This window comes from Osmerus mordax, chromosome 24, assembly GCF_038355195.1.
Source record: "Osmerus mordax isolate fOsmMor3 chromosome 24, fOsmMor3.pri, whole genome shotgun sequence".
In the NCBI taxonomy this organism is placed as follows: domain Eukaryota; kingdom Metazoa; phylum Chordata; class Actinopteri; order Osmeriformes; family Osmeridae; genus Osmerus; species Osmerus mordax.
In genome coordinates, this window is record NC_090073.1 from 5,144,403 (window position 1) to 5,166,946 (window position 22,544).

General features: G+C 49.0%; 3 protein-coding genes across 6 annotated transcripts; 1 reads left to right on the forward strand and 2 right to left on the reverse strand.

The window, feature by feature from the left end:
- Positions 1-894: 894 nt before the first annotated feature.
- sec14l8 (SEC14-like lipid binding 8) lies at positions 895-10,893 on the reverse strand. 2 transcript variants are annotated; one of them, XM_067228242.1, is made up of 13 exons: positions 10,837-10,893; positions 10,326-10,512; positions 9,386-9,461; positions 7,431-7,474; positions 6,780-6,842; positions 5,990-6,178; positions 5,754-5,849; positions 5,423-5,483; positions 5,227-5,274; positions 4,806-4,912; positions 2,603-2,742; positions 2,172-2,341; positions 895-2,094 (listed from the first exon to the last, which is right to left on the reverse strand). In XM_067228242.1, exons 2-13 carry the CDS (start codon positions 10,377-10,379, stop codon positions 1,955-1,957), a joined length of 1,188 nt encoding a protein of 395 aa, XP_067084343.1. In that variant the 5' UTR covers positions 10,380-10,512; positions 10,837-10,893; the 3' UTR covers positions 895-1,954. The 2 variants fall into 2 exon arrangements, with proteins under 2 accessions (XP_067084343.1, XP_067084342.1); XM_067228241.1 differs by having other exon boundaries at positions 5,191-5,274.
- Positions 10,855-14,467, forward strand: rnf215 (ring finger protein 215). Of its 2 annotated transcripts, XM_067228243.1 has the most exons (10): positions 10,855-11,188; positions 11,417-11,575; positions 11,731-11,802; positions 12,064-12,149; positions 12,287-12,341; positions 12,563-12,667; positions 12,924-13,040; positions 13,204-13,347; positions 13,540-13,642; positions 13,941-14,467. In XM_067228243.1, the coding sequence occupies exons 1-10, from the start codon at positions 10,952-10,954 to the stop codon at positions 13,961-13,963; spliced, it is 1,101 nt and encodes a 366-aa protein (XP_067084344.1). In that variant the 5' UTR covers positions 10,855-10,951; the 3' UTR covers positions 13,964-14,467. The 2 variants fall into 2 exon arrangements, with proteins under 2 accessions (XP_067084344.1, XP_067084345.1); XM_067228244.1 differs by lacking the exon at positions 12,563-12,667.
- A 1,062-nt stretch (positions 14,468-15,529) lies between these two features.
- Positions 15,530-22,523, reverse strand: ascc2 (activating signal cointegrator 1 complex subunit 2). 2 transcript variants are annotated; one of them, XM_067228239.1, is made up of 19 exons: positions 22,435-22,523; positions 21,678-21,792; positions 21,397-21,555; positions 21,058-21,231; positions 20,696-20,825; positions 20,533-20,600; positions 20,299-20,403; positions 20,077-20,189; positions 19,801-19,875; positions 19,508-19,612; positions 19,348-19,416; positions 19,020-19,094; positions 18,104-18,338; positions 17,748-17,944; positions 17,444-17,563; positions 17,105-17,326; positions 16,585-16,672; positions 16,380-16,474; positions 15,530-16,183 (listed from the first exon to the last, which is right to left on the reverse strand). In XM_067228239.1, the coding sequence occupies exons 2-19, from the start codon at positions 21,762-21,764 to the stop codon at positions 16,009-16,011; spliced, it is 2,292 nt and encodes a 763-aa protein (XP_067084340.1). In that variant the 5' UTR covers positions 21,765-21,792; positions 22,435-22,523; the 3' UTR covers positions 15,530-16,008. The 2 variants fall into 2 exon arrangements, with proteins under 2 accessions (XP_067084340.1, XP_067084341.1); XM_067228240.1 differs by having other exon boundaries at positions 21,678-21,802; positions 22,435-22,513.
- Between the last annotated feature and the right edge of the window lie 21 nt (positions 22,524-22,544).

A 22,544-nucleotide genomic window follows, 5' to 3' on the forward strand; every position in this document is an offset into this window, starting at 1 on the left:
CAGGAAGTTCCAGTGGACACTAAATAGAAGAAGTTCTAGCTTCCCCCTTTCGTTTGATGTTGATGCCTCAATACCCTTGCGTTCCTTCATCTGGTGACATTAAACGCCTCTCTGTATCGCAACAGACCCTTGCCTGTACAGAGCTTTCCCCCACATACTTCTGTAAGACACACCGGACACTCGTTTTCAACCCTATTCTTTGGAGCGTAGCTTGACACCCACCATCCTCCACGGTAACGAGTGACTCGTAAGGCCTCTGTGCTCGAGGGACTTGCATGAGTGTCATTTAGTCTGACGCGCTCCACCCTCTTTTCTCCAGATCATTTGAGCTACCTGCTGTCCCAGACTCCCTCTGAGGGGCTGGGCTTCCCCTTTTCCTTCTGAAGGTAACCTGGACACATGAAAACACCAAATATGTTTACGTTTTGATACTCTATGTGAAGCCTTGTCTTTATTGATGCTTTGATCGATTGTTTTGTGACATACTATGACTCCAAATTGTCTCATGCTTGCCCAATAGATGATGAGAGGGCGATGGTGATGTTTGTACAAATTGTACAAATGATCACTTGGAGGGCTTGAGTGCAAACCTGTCTTTTTTTCCTGGTCAGGCTGGCTGAAGGTGGAACTGGTATCAGAGGGCTTGTCCTTCTGTCAGAGGCCCTGAGAATCCGAGATTTATTAAAAATGAAAGAAAAACTGCATTCGAAGGAAACACACAAAAACAAACGTTATTTGCGGTTGAATAAACTCTTGTATAGTAAAACAATACTGATGGTAAGTTATCAGTCTTACGAAAAATCGGAATGAATCAGGACAGATATAGATCAGATTGATTGTGTTTCAAGTACAGGTTGTAAATGTAGTCATCAAAGGAATCTCAGAGACACTACCTCCAGAGGTAAAGACATAAATATATTTCTTTGTTGAGTTATCAACAACTTAAACACCAACTATTGCAGGAGTGGTAATATGAATAGTGTAAGCATATACCAAAATCAGCTTTCAGCAAATAACATCATAATGATCTTGGTCATTATCACCATCAATAATATAAAGAGGTAAATCAAATATGCATTTTTGTTACTGGTTATTATACCATATAGCAATTAAGGCTATACACTAGGCAGCTACATTCCATAATATTCATGAAGTGCAAAGTAAGTCATAATGCTGACACTATGTGATCAGTAGATTAGACACTGATCTAGTGCTGCATGTTTCCATTTGGTAATGTTTAAGGCAAGCTTTTACTAGGACAAAGTCTCTAACAACAACTGTGGTTTAGAAAATGGAATGTTGTTCTAGTGCATTAACAGACAAGATAAGATAAAACTGACATAAACATCACTTTGTCAATTCTGGAGAAAAAAGAATCCTCAATTAAATAAAACATAAAAAAAAAGAAGATTCAACTTAAATATTAATCTTAGGATTAAACAGCAAAAGAGACTGATATCTACAAGAAAGAAATGGAAAGAGGGAAAATGAGGACCTTCCTTTTGTGAGTGGTTGGAGTGATTTTAAAACAGCCTTAAACACATCTTAAACACAAACGCACAAAACAAGTTCCTGCCATCGCACACAGCCCCGATAAAATATGTCTAAATAGCTCCACCTCATCATCAGACATACAGTTTACATGGATACTTATCAGCAAAATACTGTGTTTCTCGCAAATGTAGACATCATTATACAGCAATGTTCAAGTAAGCCCGTATATCCTGTGCATTCAGTCCAGCTATCCTGAGATGATCTGGGTATGCCTCCATTGTGTTCGCAGCGTAAGCAGCATTTTGGTCCATGGTGTGTAGTACCTTGGAGATGGCTGGTTGGTGCGGTTAAGTGCTTGAGGTCAAGGTAAAGGTCATGGACAAGGTCATGGTCGAGGTCATCTTCATGGGGTCCCCGGGGTAACTACCCAGCAGAGGGAATAGCCACTCGGTAAAGTCCATCATAATTGTCTGCTGGTCCCCTCGTCCGGCCCATCCTGGTCCTTGGAGGACTGTGATTGGACAGGCAGCAGGACCTCCACGGTGAAGCTTATGCGCTTGGTCTGGAAGATGCTGTAGGTGTTGTCGAACCTCAGCACGTCTGCAGCACAAGGAGAGGAGATGGTCAAACGGCTCTGTTTAGTCCCAGCAAACCCCCAACAGAACAATGCTACTCACACACTCCAGGCTGAGAGCAGGTGAGGGAGCCGTCCTCAGGGACCAGGTGAGCGTTGTACCTCTGGCTGGGCACAACCTCCTGCATCTGGCCCGCCTTCTGCCATTCCCCCTTCTTGGCCTTCATGAAGACCCCAAAGCCAATGTCCGCCCCCTCGCTGGCAAACTGCCACCTGGGGGGGGGGGGGTAGCATCGGGTCAAAGATCCGCACATTTGGGGCAGTGCAACTCGATCGATTTAGTCAATAAATAAATCTGGCAATCTGCACATGAAGATCGATGACATAGATGATTGGAGGAAGAGAGAGGGAGAATAAGTAGAGCAACGGAGAGAGAGAGAGAGAGAGAGAGGGAGAAAGGGAAGATAGAAGGAGAGACATCGGAGGGAGAACCAGACGGAGACAGAGAGAGACAGGGAGACTTGGGACAGAGACCTGAGTACACAGCCGGGGAACAGGATCTCGTACTCCATCTGCTCGGTGGACCCTCTGCTGACGGTCAGACACTGCTCATAGTCCACCTTCACAGAGTCCCGCACGTAGTACGAGGTAGGCACCGTCCCTGCCAGGTGCAACTGGGACACGCGCATGCAAACCAGAAAGAGGCAGTTAGCATGGGAACTGGAAGAGTGGCTCTAAAAAGACAAAAAAGGGATGTACTGTACATACTGTGGAAGAGGGGTTTAGGAGAAAGGCAAAAGATAAACTTACTGTAAATATCCAGTGGCAGTAAGAAATGTGTATAAAGGGTATAAAGGTTGAATTATGTTTTTCTTCCGTGTGTGTTTGTGTATGTCAGACCACCTAGTTTCCTGCCATAGAAAGAAAGTTCCAGAGCCTAGGTCTTCACTTTTCTATTTATTTACATAAATCAAAACACACCAGACAATTTCGATCTGATCACCTCTGAGGTCCAGTATGCAAACACCAACCCATCTATGGATACAGACTGAAGCGCTTATTGAAAACCACCAGTAGGTGGCAAGGTGCTATGGACAGCAAGGTCACGCACTGTAGTTCGTCACTCCTACCACAAGGGGAGCCACAGAGTATTACTCGCTGGTTAGTAGTTCGTTCGGGGGTTAGTATTGTACGTAGAATCATACGTTTGGGATGACGGCAGGCCCGATGGAGCAGACTCTACCCTACACACACTCAGATAAGAACAGATATCTCTCCTACGTGCACACGCACACATCGTTTTCAAGGTTGGATAAACGTTGCTACGATAAACGTTACTGATAAAATACAGTGCCATACTACTATTGTAAATGGGAACGACCTTTACCATCGTTGCTCAATTTCACCATGGGGTGACAATTATCATCTCTATCTGTCCAGGAGGACCTAGCTAGCCATCAGCCAGACAATCTACACACATACTTCACTGCCTCTAGTTGCCTTACTTCTGAGCAAAGGCAGAGCCATACTAAACAGACCATAGAGTAGCGACTCATCGAGGAAAAAGCAGAAATCTGTCACGAAGATCGAAAAAAACGGGAAATCCAAAACCAAGAGGCACCCATGTTGGAACCGAGCTCACTGACTGTGGGATCCCTCCGCACAACTCCAATAGAGGCTCTGGCCTCCCAGCCCATCAGAATCACTCCTCTTCCAGAAGGTTTCCCGAGCCAATGAGTTCCTCCCTGCCTCTCTTTGGGTGCGAGACAGTGCTCCCATCTTCCTCCTCCTCTGGGTTCTCCAGGCAAGGCAGGCAACTCTACCTATGTATCTACAGGGATACCACACCTTGGGTCAGACACAAGATGAGATGAACCATCTACGTTCCTCTACCTGTCTGCTGGTCTACAAAGGCTTGATCCGCAGTAGCCCGTTTGCTACAGGCCTGACTCCTACTGGCACTACACGGGTGACTGCAGAGCGTTCTAGATGAACACGAGCGGAGAAAGCCATAAAGCGCAGCGGTACTGTGGGAAAGAGGAGCTGCCAGGAGCAGTTGAGTTGCCTTAGAGATCAGGGTTGTACCTGGAGGCTATCTGCCGGCTGGAACTCGCAGGAAACACAGAGTCACACGACAGTGAGTGACCTTCCACCCAGATCCCAAACAAGTCTCCCTCTACTGACTGGAAGGTGTGTCCAGACTTACTATGAGCCGAACCTCTGGTGTGGGACGCTGGGACACCTAGCTGCACCGTGCGTCCGTCTCTAACGACGTCACCTGATGAGCCTCCACAAGCGTGTGGAGTCTGTCGCTAGGCTAGAACCCCCTCTTCCAAGCAGAACGCCTCCATTCATGCTGCTTCAGATCACTCGGGCAACCGGAGAGCAGAATTGTACTCCACTGTCAGGGACTGGGAAGCAGGGCCAGGAAGCAGAACCAGGAAGCAGAACCAGGAAGCAGAACAGCCCCCCATGTCTCTACCAGCTGCAGCTGAACTCCAGTGTAAACTCACTAAGGCAAGCTTCCAAGCCATGTAACACCAACCGCCTGCTGTAATTAGCATTAGCATGAATAGTGATCAATGAAACCAGAAGCGCCGACTACTCGCGTTTGCCTACTCCAGCATTCCAGGCGGCTGCAATGACACATATGACCCCAGACCCCCCCCCCCCCCCCCCACCACAGAGACAGCAAGGTGTGTCTTTTTGCTTCCTTCCTGACAGGATGTGACCTCACCAGGGTGCGGCAGCTGGGGTCGCCGTCCGGGTCTGTCAGCTTGCCCCCGTACACGGCGGGCAGCTCCTCAGCGTCGATGTGCTTCAACAACACCTCCTGCCAGTTCGCTGAGGATCCAGGAGGATTACAAAACAAACAAGAGTATGTATTCACAAATATTTTGGAGGGTAGAATTATATGATACAGTATATTATCCAAGGATAAGTATTGCTCAGTGGTAGGTCATTTGACAGCAGATCAAGAGGTTGCAGGGTCCGTGCGAGGCTGTTATTTAAAGCCATTAAAGTGTCTGCGAAATTGGGGCGCAGCAAGAATAGGTGTGTGTGTGTGTGGGGGGGGGGGGGGGGGGGGTAGAAACAGGAAGCAGGGTCGAACTATCCCTCACCCCCTAGAATGACGATCTTGTTACGTGTGATCTCACTCAGGAAGTGCTTGACCAGGTTGTAGGCCACCGGGAACAGTTTGGGGGCTGAGGAGGAGGAAAAGAGAGGGATGAACATTATCATCGGAGGAGGAAGGGGACGAACATGAAAGTCTAGATCTAAGAATATGCGGAACGACTTGATGGTTTGTGGTCAGATGCTAATACCGAGGTAACTGATATTGGAGAGACTTGCCTTTGATGACAAACAGTCGTTTGAGGCCCTCTGGATAGTTGGCCTCGAACATGGACAGAATCTGGAGACACAGAACAGTGTTAGGAGGTCCTGCCTAGAGTAGTCTGATGCCTAACCCCTGCCTGGGTTAGACATCAGACTCTACACAGCATGTTGGGAAGGACAGAAAATGATGACACGTTGACCCTCGCTCATCCAATCAACAATTAGCAACATTTAAACACAGCTACAGAGCAGAAACCTGGGGAAGAAAAACACCTGCTCAATATCAGACTCGTTGAGGTTTCGTTGTCATTTGCAAAAAATCATGTGTGTAAGTGCATGTGTTCACCTCTCCATAGGTCTCAATTGCAGGCTTCCACAAGTGTTTCAGACCAAGACCCTCAACGTCATAGATCATAGTGATGGACTCTACATTCCTCCCCAACTAGAGAGAGAAAGAGAGAGTGAGAGAGAAACAGATTGAGAACTATGAACACAGGGGTGTTTCAAGGTGTTTTTCCGTTTTCCCTTTTTTTTCAAAGTTGCGAAAACTACAGGCCCCACGATGCACCGCTCTCCCCTCACCCTTTCGGATTGCAGGTCGCACTCCTTCTGCAGCTTCTCGCAGTCGCGGATCTTCGACTTGATGAAGTCCTGTTTGGAGGCGGACAGGAAGAGCCCCTTGGGGTCCATGGGGCCGATGACGTCATACCAGATGGGGCTCCCCTCGCGGTCGTACCCGCACATCCCACCGGACAGGTACTTCTCTATCACCTGGAGACAAGCACCACGACAACCAACGCAAATTGAAACAGTTGTATTCTGGAGGTATGGTTGAAACGGCGCTAGATGTTAGATGCTAGGTTGGCTACCAGCCACCGTGACATTGCTTTTGTTCTTAATCTTGACTATAACTGTCGACCGACTAAAACCCAAAGATCGGCATCCAATTCATAGTTCATTCTAATTGCGTCACCGTTATGTAATTACCATCTTTACGACATCTCAAGTTCAGACAAGTGCAAAGCAGACACTGATAAGCACAGCCAGACACTGTGCTGCTGCACCCATACACTCCTCCCATAGCAGAGGGTTTTATCAGATAAGAAACCTAAGAGTTAATTATTTTATGTTTTTATTTTTATTATATAGCGCCAGATCACAAAATAAGTCATTTAAGGTTACCTTTCCTATAACAGGTCTATAGCTTGGTCTTTTATTAAACAAACTAAATGGCCTTATGTTATTTATCTTATTTACACGACGGCATGTCATTTCTGTCTCTACATGGTCGGGCGAACCCCCCCCCCAAAGCTGTAAACCTAGGGGAAACACTGTATTCCATGTTATTAGAGAGGAGCGGAGGTCCGTTCACCTCTGGAGGTTGCCACTCTGTGGTGATGGTGTCTGCCGCCACTTGTTTCCTGAAGTCCACGTGCTGAGGGGAAACATGGAGAGCCGGTGAGAGCCAATCGGTGGACACCGAGGATCGAGGATGACACAGAAACACACACAGGCACAGTAAGACTGGGAGTGGTGTGCGTTAAGTGGATCAAGACGTTTTAGGCACATGCTCCCTCAGCATGAATGCGATAACGAGGGGATGAGCTGGGGGAAGGGCTTCTGACCTAGCAGAGACCATTGTTCGGACAAATAAGACCCGCGCACACACTCATACCACACGCAGGCATCAACTCACACACAAACACTTACACTATTTCCTCAGTCTCTCATACTTTCATACACACACAGGCACACACACAGTCAGGCGCAAACACTGTCTCACACAGACACGCACACACACGCACACACACACAGAAATCCTTCAGTCAGATGAATGAAATGGATTAAGGGGTGTTTTGCAAGCAGTACATTTGTGACACGGTGACCATTCCTAAAGGGAGCCTGTGTTGGATTGTTGTGTAAGGTCTGGTCACACTTAATCTAAAGAACTTCACGGTAGCGTGCCAGGAGCTGGTTTGTGACTGCTGCAGACTCGGAGGCAGAAGGACAGAGGGGGGGGTACCTTCCGAAGCATGGCCTCCGCCTTCTGGATGTTGAAGTTCCTGGCTGAGGAGGGAGAGACGGAGGGGAGACCGAGGAGAGACAAAGGAGAAGAGAGAAGAACACGGGCATGAGGACTGAGTCAGAAAGCCCATCTCCGGAGTGTTACGTTGGGACACTTGGACACGGTGCCTTCCACACACACACACACACACACACACACACACACACACACACACCATCTGACTGATGGCTGAAAACAGGAAGCTAATGTTTTAACCCTACATGGGCAATATCTAGCCCTCTGTCTCTAAAAAAAGAGAGAGAGAAACTGAGAGATAGAGACTGAGAGAGAGATAGAAAGAGACTGAGAGAGAGACTGAGAGAGAGGCAGGTAGCAGGAATACTAAGCCAGGCCTGCTTCCTGTGAAGTGGACAGCTGGCTGAGGCTTACGAGCTGAGCCCCAGACACACTGATGAGGCATTCTCACAACCAAGCCATTTCAAATGTCAGTTTCTGTCGTCTGGACAGAAGATGAGACAGGTCAGTGACCTGGCCCTTCCTGTCACGTGGAACGCACATCATCATGACACCCCAACGACAACAAGCCCATGCAAATAATGTAGATCAATTGTGTGTGCATGTTTAATGGGAATATACAAAAGGTGTTTGGATAAACAGCCTCATTCAAAGGAAATGTGTTTCATTTTTCCACCGAAACGCCTCCTTCTCCTCTGATTATTTACCAGAGATGCAAATATATGTGACCTCAATGGCACAATAAATTGTCTTTAGACACACACAACCACAAACAAGCACAAACACACTGAAGAGGACATAACTCACAAGCCTCACGAGCACAGAACACAGGGCTTCATTGTCCACTCTTGGACGTTTCTCTCCCAGCCCTGGCAGGCAGGGTTAACTTCACTACAACACCCAGAATGCAATGGTACAGTCACACAACTGTCTAATAAAGAACTTCAGAAAGGGTCATCCCCCTCAGGCACTGAAGATTTGAATATTAAATGATTTGATTTAATATTGGGATAGACTTATTATTTTTGCAAAGGATTGTAACATAAAGCACTCATTTAGCAAACGCCTTTTATCCAAAGCGACGTAGCCTATATCATAAGGGGATTAGAACCTGTGACCTCATAATCTGTGGTCAAATACTCTTACCACTGAGCTAGCCCAGTGCCTCACTTAACACACCTAAACTGGCATAGCACACGGACTCATGTACAGGCTGGCGCTGACTGGCCTGCCGTGAGTACAGTACAGATGCAATGAGCAGCACTGTTGTTCTCCCTGTAATGAGATTAGCACTAGATTAGAATGACTCAGATGGGGAAGGAGGGAGGAGACAGAGAGAGAGAGAGAGAGAACAGACTGACAGTGGGGGGGGGAGAAGAGAGAGAGAGGCCGAGAGAGAGAGACGGAGTGACAGAGAGCAGGAGAGAGAGAGAACGAGAGAAAGGGTGAAATGGTCTTTACATCACGCAGCCGAGAACAAGCTCCCCTTTATGAGGCAATAAACCCTGCCTCCATCCTTCTCTTGGAGCGTGGGTCACTGTAGCCTCTCAGAGGAGGTGTCAGTTCTCTGCAAACCTGACTTGTTCATCCAGTGGAGCCTGGTTTACAACCAGGACCAGAGGGCTGAAAAATCAAGGCTGAACGCGCTACATTTAAGAGAAGTAATCACAGTTTATGCACACAATATGCACATTCCCCTCTCTCTCTCACTCTCTCTCTATTTCATCACATAACCTTGCAAGAATGCACTATACACACACAGTGTGGTAACTTCCCAACAGTCATAACTGAATGAAATGCTAGATGGTAACTTCTCTATCACAGCATAACGTTGATTGAGAAAGAGTCCCAACTCTATAACCACAGGGACATTGCATCCATTTGATTTGATAACAACAGTGTTGTAACCTCCCCTCCGTCACGATGAGGGTGCTCACCTCTGAGCCAACGGAGCAGGAAGTGGTCATGCTGGGCAGGAAGCTGTGGAAGAATGTCTTGAATCCTCTCTCGAAACTGCCCAGGGGTAGGATGCCATGAGAGACAGAGACAGAAAGGCCAGATAGAGGGAGGGAGAGAAACAGCGTGGGAGAGGGAATACAGGAGATGGTTGTGAGTGTGGAGGGGAAGTGGGTGAGAGAGAGAGATGACAATATGTTAATGGACCTAATGGCGGTAGCATTTAATAGCATGTATGAGACACTATGCCCTGCACACACACACACACACACACACACAGTCACACACACACAGTGGAACAACTGTTGCAGCCGAACGCTTTAGACCCTGCAATATAGATTGCCCTTGACTTGTGTAACATGTGTACGGAAAGGAGAACACTTTCAACAGAGAAGCGTATGGGATGTTGAGATATCAGTTTATCATGTCTTCATAGTCATGCACGCGTTAAGTAATTTCGGTCTGCAGTAACGAAAGACGCGTTACTTAAAAAAATAATTTTAGATGACGACGGCTAATACAACTTACATGTGCAAATATATAAGAATAACCAATCCGTTTCCAGCTAAACAGAAAACTTGCATTAAGAAGACTGGAGCATATGCTGATAGTTTGTTAACTCTGTCATGGTAATTACACTGTAAAAAAAACAGGGGCCGTGCATTCCTTCCAGATTGCTTACGCAATCTACCTCACACACTCATTTGAACTATCTCTATTACAGAAATTAATGGGCTTGGTAAAGAACACAACAAATCAAAATACAATTAGAATTCATTCGTGACGAGCCATAATGTTGCTTGAGCGTGAGGGAAGAAGTAATCCCACGATGCTAGCTGCTACAGAAACAGCATCGATGTTCCACCTTAACAGTAACAGTAGTAATTTTACAACAACAAAACGTTTTGTAAAGAAAATTACCTGTTCCAAAGCTTCAGCCTGCTTGGGACTGAGATCGCCAACCCTTCCACTCATCCCGACTGTACAACGAATCGTTTTTATTTGAAGTTGAACACCTGATCACGCACTTACTGTCGGTGGACTGTGCAGAATATGTACCTCTGTGACGCTGCTCCCGCTCTCTGGTTGGGGGCGCTGTTATAATCAGCTGTCAACGCATACAAAATGTCAACAGCCGCAGAAACACTCATTTAAAAGGCAGCATATCACAACCATGTGGCGATATCGAAAAAACTCATAATGTAATACCGGTTTTTAGTGTTACGGTATGCACCGGGACCCAATGAAATGAAGCCTGTATTCACGTTTTTATTACAGTTTTTTCATACTTAAAAAAAACGTGCAATAATAACAACAATAGTGCGTAAGAGTGACGGTGCAAAAATGCGTAGATATTTAAATATATAAATATTGTTGGGCTATCGCATCACTCTAGTTTCCTGTCCACGCAGGAAATAGCGTTCTTGTTTACCTTTTAGGGTCCAAGACAGATGTCTTCCTTGCAAATCCATGGGTGACAGTTGCTAAAACAATTATGAATATTTATTTTGAGGAATTATAGCAAAAATACGTTTATTTCTTTCGCCATGGCTGCGAGTTTCTGCTGGTGCTACTTATATTTGCTATTCTTGCTATCTGCTCCTTCGTTCTTATCCTGTCTGTTCGTCACGGGTGAACAGGTAGCGTCGGTGGAGGTTGTTCTGAGAGAACGACGAACCGTTAGCACCGTTTTACAAGGTGAGGTGATCGAAGCGAGCTGGGAGAACACCGTCCCAGATGAACAGAAACAAACGGAGCATGTTTTAGAAGGAGATCTAAGACTGGTAAAGTATTACAGGGATTTGAAAGAAAAAACAAAAGAGCAAAATTGCCTACTTTTGGATTTAGCCTCCTCTGTTGAATATTGCGGATGCGAATTTAATCCGTTTCATGGCTAAAGCGATTAACGGTTTCCACAATTCATATTTGTCATTGTCCAATAAGCAATACCACACGTGCCTCTACATTCGTTCCAGAAATCTATGACAATATTATTCATCTCGAATCATCAGGTGCAGGATGACCAGCAGGAGGAAAGCCAGGAGGAAGAAGATGAGGACGACCAATCGAAAGAACAGGAGCCATGGATAGGCGTGGTTCCCATAAAGGTTGAGAACAGCCAGGCTTCCACAGGGAATCAGGAGTCATTTGCTGCTGCTGTTGTCAACAAAGTAAGTCTAGAGAGAGCAACAGGTGCAGGATTGCACTAGTTGACATAGGTTACACATACTGTGATGTAGAGAACCAGCGAGAGCCGTGTATTAGACATGAGGGAATGAGGGGAGAGTGTGTTGAGGTAGCTAACTTCCTGGTCTGTGTCTGGTAGATGAAGAGAGCCTTGGTCCTGGGGGCCTCAGCACTGATCATCCTGGCCCTCAACCAGAACACAGTAAGAGAGGTAACCAGGAAACACACACACAGACACACCTGTCTCTCTCTCTCTTTCACACAATACACCCCCCTCACTCTCTCTCTCTCTCTCTCTCTCTCTCTCTCTCTCTCTCTCTCTCTCTCCTTTCACCCCCCCCCTCTCTCTCTCCCTTTCACCCCCCCCTCTCTCTCTCCCTTTAACACACATACAACCCCAGGGGTGTATGTGTGTTAAAGGGAGTGCTATCAGTGCTATGCTCAGATGAACCTTCCGTGTTTTCCGTTGCAGATGGATCTCTCCCAGGTCATCTCCAAACCAATCATTGTCATCCAAACCTCAGAGAATGTCACCAAGCTCATTGGAGCCCTCCTCAGGTAATATACGGAACAGACAACCCCCCCTACAGCCTTGGTACCAGTCTGGGACCACTGCTAGTTCCCTTATAGTGTCTGTTCAAGTGATGCACTCATTACATAACCATTCTAGACTTGACCACACCCTTTCTGCACAGGGGACTTCAGGCAACAGCCAAAATAACATACAAGACCATCCTACAGGATAATTTGGTGAGAATCGTTCTTTGTTTTTTTTTTGCTTCATTTATCCTGTTTTGTTTTAATAGTGGCAATACTATCTAACACGTTTGAAAGTATGCATTACCAAAATGAAAAAATTCAGATTTTTTTAAAATATATAAAGGGACCTTTATTACAAAGTGGTTGAGCGAGGGCCACTCTGGGTGAGGGACCGTGTGACCATGTCTGGTTCCTTGTCTGTGGTCCGTCAGGGGGCCACTCTGACCCTGTGGTCCACCTGCGGACGCTCTAGAGGGGGGATCTACGGGGAGTGGCAGGGGGTCATCTGTACAGGAGAGACCAACTCACAGGTCCAGGTGGGGGGGTCACTCACTACACACACACGCACTAACAAACACATTTACACACAAAGTAATACATACAGCTTAAGTCAAACACCCATGACACATTATTTTAGTACACATATACACACAGACAAGTGTATTTATTATACATAACACTCGTAACCTCATGTTATACAACAAGTAGCCTTGCATCTTTTATATATGTTACATCTCCACTCCACCTCTTCTACTTCCCCCCCCCCCCCCCCCCCCTCCTCTCCCCCTCCAGAAGTACCTGCAGCAGCTGTGGAACACGGTCGTCCTAGTGGCCCTGCTTCTGTGCACAGGGGTTATAGTTCAAGCTCGCTGGCAGTATCACGAAAACCAGCTCAACGATGAGTCCGAGGTAAGGGACGGCTTTCTGCTCTGGCATCGTACACCCACGTCAGTCTGGCGTGACAGGGAGGGCTGTGGAGACGGCCTCTTTTCCCGCACCAGGTGAGACTGGTGACGGGAGGGATGAGCCGGAGAGTTTCGGACCAGGTCCTGACCTCTGTCCTCCCCTGCAGTTGCTTCCTAAGCAGGACATCCTGAAGAGGCTGTCGTCCCTGCAGACCAGGACGTACCGCCAGCCCAAGCCCTGGTGTGAGCCGGACCAGGCCGCAGAGAGCGACCTCTGTGCCGTCTGCCTGGAGCCCTTCAACAACAACCAGGTCAGCACCACCTGGGCAGCTGCAGGACACACACACACATTCACAAACACTCATACACACACTAAGCCAACAACGACCAGGTCAGCATCACCAGCAAGCACAAAATGTTGTAACGTGTAGACAGGCTGTTCCGGGTGTGTTCACTGTTCTTGTATTGTGGTAACTGTGTGTGTGTGTGTGTGTGTGTTGCAGTGTCTGCGCGTCCTGCCCTGCCTCCATGAGTTCCACAGAGACTGTGTGGATCCCTGGCTGCTGCTGCAGCACACCTGTCCTCTCTGTAAACACAGCATCCTCAGTGAGTGTCGTTTTCTCCCTCTCCTCTCCCTCCCCCTCCCGCATCCAAACAACTTCAAACTCGACACAGCACACCCTTGGGTTCTGAGCAAGACACCCGCCAAAATTGTACTTCATTCAGAGCCCAGTTCTGAAGATATTCGAGCCACAGACACACACACACACAGATTCCTTCATAGTTCTAGATTCTTGCTCAGGCAGGCTAAATCGTTTAGTAAAACATTCATTGAAGGCATTACACAGGGGTAAAACATCACAGAAATCTCCCTAAGACCTTCTGCCTTGTTTCCTGTCACTAGGTAGCCTCCGCAGAGACAGTTAACGACAGCTAAGGTTTAGGACCGCCCACTCCGACCAAAATACCAATGAGATCGCGTCATCTTGTCTTCAGACCTCACTTCCTCCTGCACTGGATTGTGGGAACAGGGAACTCCACACAGCAGCTGGCTACCTGATGGAACAGTGGTCTGGGTTGACCCCTGACCCACTCTGGGTTCAGCCAATCCAGACACAGCTCCATTGAAACTGTTAACTATACTTGATATATAATCTCAAAAGTACTGTTGTTGAAACAGTATGACGTCTTCCTGGGATTTTGTTACTGTATTCGCCACAGGGGCTCTCGAAGGTGTGTTGGGTGTGTTGAATAGTTCCCAAGTACCACAGACTCCCAAGCTTTTCCCAAGGTCATTTTAACCCAACGCAACACAAAGGAAAGATTAGCAAAAAGGCAAGAAACACAGTTGCATGGATGTCAAACGTTACAGAAATAAGACGTGTTCTTATATTCTTAACATATGCAATAATCCAAAAGAATAACAAAATTGATCGAAATTAATGAACTGAAAAATGTTATAGCGTGTACTTGTAATCTTAAATTAACAATAGCATTAATTGCCTTGATTAACAGGCTACTAATATGAGCCTAGACATGTTCCAAAGCAAGCAGACCAGAAATGAGCTTACACTTAAATCACTCTAAGCAATAGGTGTCTCCAAAACAGCTGTCTGAGGGCTTTTAGCAGACAACAGAGTAGACCAGTGGCCTTCAGCCCTGGTCCTCAGGGCCCACTGAGGACTAGCCCTGAAGGCCACTGGAGTAGACTACACCTGACTCCAAACAGGGCCGGAGATGTAGCTTTGAGATGAGCAGCAGAAGATCAGACCCCCTGAAAACTAGGCAACCAGCCAATGATAATGTGTCTGGGAAAGGTGAAAGGTCACCAGGAACCAATAGTATCACTTGAATTACCGTCATTGCACCTACTCCAGTCGGTCGATAAAACAGCACTTTGTGAGATGATTTAAGAGTAGAGCTTAGTAGTGACCTCGCGTGAACATTTTCCTGGTTAGGAGGGGTCAGCACCAACATCTCTAATGGTGGTCCTAGGGAAGGCAGTTGGAAACCCACTTACCCAGTTACCTCACACCTGAAAGTATTGTATTTCTGTAGGTCCTGACAAGAATACCCAAATGAGAAACTGTATAACTGTATTTATTCGTTTATTGTGTTTTTCAGCTCTTTTTTTTTTAAAGATAACTTCAAAAAAGCAATCATAAATGTGTTTTTCCTTTGTTAAAAAAAAGCACAGTGGATTCTGTTTCCTATTTAGAAAGTAGTTGATTGGTGCATGGCAGCTGTAGGACGTTCTAGAAAGCTTCTGCTTGTCTCCTTGAGGCGCACGCTTCCAAACACACAGCAACATCGAGCTGGTGAAGACGCCGTCTGTCTTGGCTGCTTTTTATGTCGTTGAGGTTGGACCAGGATGGTGATAAGCTCCTCCCCATGAATGTTCCTCCACACACGCACACACACACACGCAAACACACACGCACACACACACACAGGCCACTTCTGCGCATTGATTCCAGGTCTTAATAAATGGATTTGTTTCATGGCAAAAAAATAAAGCTGTTTGTTGTCTTTTTCACTACCACTTTGGCATACTGAGTATTTTCTAAATCTAATTGGGCCGGACAAACGCAAGAACTCAGAGTAACACTCCACAAAAAACTGCTCTCGGTTCTGTTAGCGTTGAACTGACCCATTTGTGAGTTAAAAAAAAAACCTAAAGGATTAACTAGAATTTCTTCACCACAGAACCCTAAAAAAAGGCCTTTGAACATGACCTTGGTAGTGGGAAGGAGGATTGCAGGAGACCCCTGACCTTGAGAGGTTAGCTAAACCGGGGTCACAACCTTTGACCTCTACCCTCTGCGATGGCCGAGCCATGATCCTTGGCTCAATCTCTCCGTCCGTCCTCCCTCTCTTCCTCTCATTCTGACCCATCGCGACCATCGTTTCCATATCTTGTGCACACAGTCTGTTTGGCAGGTCTCCAAGGTGAGTTTGTCGGTTCCACAGTGTCAGAAGGGGATCATGCCCTTGGTTCTCTTGCGGTCAGACATGGCCCTGCGGTTGTGGTTGGCCCCGCGGCTCTTGTTAGCCTCCTTCTTGCGTCGGTCCAGGAGGGTGTCCTGGGTCTGGCCCTGGCCCTTGGGCCGGCCCCCCACCTGGCTGGGAGGAGGGTCTGGTCTGTACCTGGAGGGGAGGGGTGGGGCATCAACACAGGAATCTCTCAAAGGTCCGTTTGTGATAGTGTGTGTAAGAGAGCCAATGTGTGTGTATCTATTTGGATGAGAGGGAATGTGTGTGTCGGTGGGAGATAGTGTAAACGTCTGTGTGTGTGTGTGTGTAAATGTACAGTAAGTGTGAAAGAGTGAACGAGTGTGTGTACCCTCTCCTCTGCTGCATGGTTGCTCTGCGGGCCTCCGCCCTCTCCCTCAGCAGAGCCGGGTCCTGGACAAACTGGTCTCTCTTCACCCCGCCGCTCTGCAAGGGGAAGAGTTCATGAGCAGCTGCTCCGACCGGCGCCCCGCGCCTCCCAGAGAACACCACACAACAGCCCCATGGACACGTGCGTGTAGGCCACGTCTATCTACCTCCTCTGGCTCCTCTTCCTCCTCCTCTTCCTCCTCCTCCAGGGCTGGCCGGCCGCCCGTACGCAGCACCTGAGGCACGGTGAAGGGCCTGGGGGGGGGGGAAGAAGGATCACGAGGGAGAAATGGCCTTTTCACTTTCGATTATTCAAGAGCAGCGACGGAGACGATAGACAGAGAAAGAGAGAGGGAGAAAGAGAGAGGGAGAAAGAGAGAGGGAGAAAGAGAGAGGGGGAGAGGGAGAAAGAGAGAGGGAGAAAGAGAAAGGGAGAAAGAAAGAGGGAGAAAGAGAGAGAGAGGGAGAAAGAGAGAGGGAGAAAGAGGGAGAAAGAGAGAGAGAGGGAGAAAGAGAGAGGGAGAAAGAGAGAGGGAGAAAGAGAGAGGGAGAAAGAAAGAGGGAGAAAGAGAGAGGGAGAAAGAAAGAAAGAGGGAGAAAGAGAGAGGGAGAAAGAGAGAGGGAGAAAGAAAGAAAGGAAGAAAGAAAGAGTCTGCAGTGTGGACAGAGGGGGGGGGGGGGTTTGACCTGCGGTTGAGCAGGTTGCTGTCTCCGTCCAGGTCGTTGGCGCCCACTTGGTTGATGTCGTAGGTGTCGTCGTACTCGTCGTCGTAGTCGTCCAGGGCGAAGGCGGGGTCGCCGGGGGTGACGATGACCTCGTCCACCACCGTCTCGTAGGCGAGGTAGCGGGCCTTCTGCTCGGCGATGTGCTTCTTGTCGTTCAGCATGTCGCGAGCGCTCTCTCCTTTCCTGGTGGGTGGAGTCAAGTATTCAGGAGTCAACCCTTAGTTCACACAGCCAGAGTGTGTTCTGTGATTGAGTGGCATGTCAGAAGGGGGGGGGGAGGGGGATGAAGGGGGCCGTCACCTCCTGCCCTTCCAGATGCGAGACATGTCCACCTGCTCCCTGCTGAAGACGTCGAACTCGTCGTCGTCGAACACGTTGGACCTGCTGGTCAGTACTGGAGCCGGCTCCTCCTTCACCGGCCTGGTGGGACAGCAAGACGCCACGCTGACACACTCGTACTCTGTGTGTGTGTGTGTGTGTACTGTATGCATGCATGTGTGCATGTCTGTGTTAGACCCACCGACACTGAGGAAACTTCCATTTACATTTGAAAATACACACACACACACTCTCTCTAAGGGTAGGAGGCGTCTGGCCCGTGTACCTGGGCATGGCCCTGTCCAGCTTGAGGAGGTCTGGGGCCAGCCGCTCCTCCAGGATGTTGTTGATGACCAGCTCAGAGCTGTAGCCGTACTGCTGCAGGCAGGCCAGCAGGAAGCCCTCCCCCAGGTCTGGGAGCAGCTCACTGATGTGGCTCAGCAGGGACTCCAGCTCCCCCGCACTGATGGTGCCCGACGCCCCCTGGGGACACACAGAGACAGCAGGCACACACAGAGACAGCAGGCACACACAGACACAGACACCCAGTCAGTCATTCATTCAGTAGTGACTCATTAGCACTGCTTCATGACTTCCTAACCACCCGTCATGACTTCTGCGTCCACATTCGGGAGGACTCACGTTGTTTCCCTTCAGGTGCATATCCATCATGGCCTCCGCGCCCCTGGGCCTCTCCCCTCCCTCCCCGGGCTCCCGGGCCCCCAAGGCCCCCTCTCCTCCCCAGGCCCCTGCTTCCCCCTCTGCCCCCTGGACGGCCCCCAGCCCAGGGGAGGCCCGGGTCTGGGGCCTCTTCCGGCCCACGCTGTCCCAGGCGATCCCCACGCCCTGCAGCAGGTAGGAGGTCCGGGTGTCGTCGCTGGAACGGGGTGGGGTTAAGGAAGGGGGTGGGGTTAAGGAAGGGGGCTGGGGCGGAGGGGACACTGATCCACCTAGATCTATCACCTGACAGGCTGCGTATGACCTCTGTACTACTAGAGCACCTCCCTACAACTGTAGAACCTTCCTATAACTGGAGAACCTTCCTATAACTGGAGAACGTTCCTATGACTAGAGAACCTTCTTATAACTGGAGAACCTTCCTATAACTGGAGAACTTTCCTATAACTGGAGAACCTTATAACTGGAGAACCTTCCTATAACTGGAGAAACATCCTATAACTGGAGAACCTTCCTTTAACTGTAGAACGTTCCTATGACTGGAGAACCTTCCTATAACTGGAGAACGTTCCTATGACTGGAGAACCTTCCTATCTAACTGGAGAACCTTACAACAGAGAGCCTACTAGATCAGCCTTTCTCAGCCCTGGTCCTCAGGGCACACAGTCCTGCATGTTTTACATGTTTCCCTGCTCCAACACACCTGATTTAAATGAGTGGTCGTTATCGAAGCCTGATAATGACCACTCATTTGAATCAGGTGTGTAGGCTCTCTATTGATCAGCACTGCGAGTGCCGGTGCAGTGAGTAAAGATTATCATCATCATAATAGTAACAACATATTGCTGATTGTGTCCTCATAATCCAGCGGAGAGGATACAGTAGCGGAGAGGCCTGCTGGAGAAGGCTGATGTCATCAGCGACGGGGAACTGCTCATCATAGTCACACAGGAACCTGAGAGAGGGAGGAGAGAGAGGAAGGAGGGAGTTGGGAGGGAGGGGGGAGAGATGGAAGAGAGGGAGAGTGAAGGAGGAGAGGGAAAGAGCGAGGACAGAGAGAGGGAGGAGACGGGATGGAAAAGAGGAAGGAGAGGGAGGAGAGAGGGAGGTGACACAGGTAGATAAGAGATCCTATCTTCTCAGCGTGCGTGGCAGATGCAGCGGCAAACAGGACAGGGTAACAGGGTCACGCGGGTCGAGGTTCCTACCTTTTCTCTGGTAGGAAAGCTGTGAGGTGCTGTAAGAGTTCCTCCACAAACGTCTGAATGTTCTCTCCACTGCGGAGAAAAAAAACCCTCAAATGAGACCAGACGGCACACACACAGCATTGTCCTGCTCATGTCATGTGTGTGTGTGTGTGTGTCTCACCCCTCCAGGATGGGCTGCAGGCAGCTGTGTTGTAGCAGCGAGTGAGCTACCTGCACCATCCTCCTGCGAGAGTGACACAGCCTCCTCCACAGGTCCTCCTGAACACTGACACACACACAGGGGTCGGTCACAACGCACACACACATGTACGAGCACACACACAGGCAGAGACAGATACACACACCAGTCCAGACACGCACAGCTACATCCACCGCCACAGCTCTGCCCACGCACCACCTCACTTTCGAAACCCTCTCCCAGACCCAGACATACACCCCAGCAGACACACTAACCTCTTGTTGTCAAAGTTCCTCTTCCTCACGGCCTTCTCCATCTCAGGCACGACAGTCTCATAGAACGAGGCCAGCCTGCTCAAAACCAGGAACACAGACAACCCATGACGATGTTCCACAAGCTCTGATAGACACCCAGCCAGACCCCCCCACACCCGACCCAGCCAGACCCCCCCCCCATGCCCGACCCCCCCCCCCCCACACCCGACCCAGCCAGACCCTCCCACGGCCGACCCAGCCAGACCCCTCCCCACAGAGCTGGGCTGGAGGTCTCACCTGGAGAGGAAGCTGTGGGTGTGGAAGGTGGAGCAGGCGGGGGGGTAGACGTCCAGGAAGGCGTGGATGGTGGTGCAGGTGTCACACAGGTACAGCAGCAGATCCACCAGATCCTAGCGGGGGGGGGGGGGGGGGAGGAAGAGAGAGAGAGAAAGTAGGTGTGGGAAGTCTGTGTTAGAGAGAGATACATACTGAGAGATACGGAGAGGGAGAGAGATTCACCTGCTGAGTCATGGTCATGGCGGTGGGCCGTCCGTGGGCGCTGAGCCTCAGAGGCTCCTCCCCCTCACACTGGATCCCACACTTATGGAGAACCGTGTCAAACACCTGCGCCAGGCGGACGAGAGGGGGCGGGAGAAACAAGAGGGAGAGAAAGAGAGAGAGCAGGAAAGAGATTGTGAGCAGAGGAAGAGGAAACCGAGGAATCTGATTGGGCCGTTTCTCCCTGCCTCTCACCTGTAACACGGAGGGCACGGCCTCGTCCAGGTCTCCATAGTAACAGGGCTGCTGGGTAAAGATGTTCTCTGGAAGAGAGAGAGAGCGAGACAGCAGATGTAACCATGAGTGACTCTGGGCTAGCGCGGTCCCGTTTGGGGGGAGACAGCCCAGAGATGCTCACCGATCATCTTGTGGAGCAGCTGGGAGTTGCCTTTCCCAAACAAAACACAGAGGTCCAGGATCTTGGGAATGTCAAACAGGAAGTTGTTGTAGATGATCTCCCCGAACACAGCCGGAGTTATGAAGTCCTCCTGAGGGGGAGGGGGGGGGAGGATGGGGGAGCCAGACGACAAATAGGGACACGGTTTTTGCTCGAACGAAACACGTATCTCTTTGTCTTACACATTTGGCTGCAGGAGGTCAACTAGACATGATTTTCAGAGGGAAGCCCCACTCGCACACAATCCTCCCCAATACAAATGACTGCAAAACGACACCATGAGTGTTCTAATGAAAGTCCTGCCGCCCAGACAGGTGTCCTACCTTGGACTCCTTGTGCGTGGCCATCCTGAGGAAGGCCATGAAGACGTGCCTGTGAATGTGGCGCTGCATGTCCGCCACGGCCGGGGTGGAGGGCGCCGCCGAGGCGTCGAGGCCGCGGGGCGCGTGCCGCAGGTACGAGTCCAGGCACTTCTGCAGCGACTCGTCGAACACCACCTTCACAACCCCCAGAGAGAGTAGGTCTTGGGACCGCACTACACCCACACCCTTCAAATAAATCTAGTACTCCGCCGACTCACCTGAAGCCAATAAAGCTATAGTCTTCTTCAGAAACACCCGACCACACCCTCCCCAGTGGTATGACGGCAGTTATGGACTAACCTGACACCAGAACTTGTCGTGTGGCAGTTCCAGCAACCACTCCAGGTCCTCGGTGATGAACTTGGCATGTTCCAGAAACTCTTCCTCCTGGGCAGGTGAGCCGTCCTGAGGAGGGGGCTTGTACAGCACGAAACAGCGCTCCTCTTTCCGGTCCGGGTGCTGAGTCACAGACAGTACACGAAACGCGCGGATAGATTAACCCCAAATATCCTGATTCCACTACCTCAATGCGACGACAGAAACCGAAAGCTGCGGTATATACGCTTTATTCCCTGCCGTACCAGGGCTGGCAGGGTGCGGTCCTTTCCCGTGGGCCCTGCTGACTCCGTCACCTGCTGTTCGTCCAGTGGCACTCTTGCACTGGCCATCTCTTCTCTCTCTCTCGCTGACTGTACCCTGGAAAGATCTAATAAAATCAGTGACAAGTTACTGGCTAGCTACCAATTGTGTCACAAAAACGCCACCATTGGGGTTGCCTAAACCAGGAAAGTATAGATAGCATGAAAATAAACTTAACTCGTTAACTTAATAGTACTAGTTGATCCATCCGCTTAAGCCTCGTTTGATACCTAGCTACAGTAGTGGCGCTAATTAGGTTAGCTGACAACTGAGTTGGGTTTAGCTGACAGCTAACAGATAGCTAGCTAAGCTAGTAGAAACTTACACGTAGTGTAGCCATTTAGTTTAAGACAACTGTCAAACCAACTACATAAAGCATTGTAACTATCCTAACGTGGCACGGTTTTATCACAACATGTACATAATTCAGTTGATGAACACGAGTGACTCACAGCTTGTTAGCTTTCCATCTGATTGGATTGCTTGGCATATGCTAATGCGTCTATGCTAGTGGTGTTGTACAGAAACTAGTGCTAGCTCGTACTGTACAGTAGTAGTTAGCTTGCTAGCTTGCTAGCTTGGCAACCAGTCACACACACACACACACACTAGCCAGATAAATTATTCAGGCAGGAATGTTACCATATTATTATAACAAATTAAATGTAATGTGCACCTCCTTAAAGCCACTACACTCACCGCTTAATGTAATTCTTTGCGTACTTTCCAAGTCATTACATTAGTTCATAAATCCAGCTGGTTTGCAGCAAGTCGTGTCTTCAGACAGGAAATGCTCATTTATTATTGCG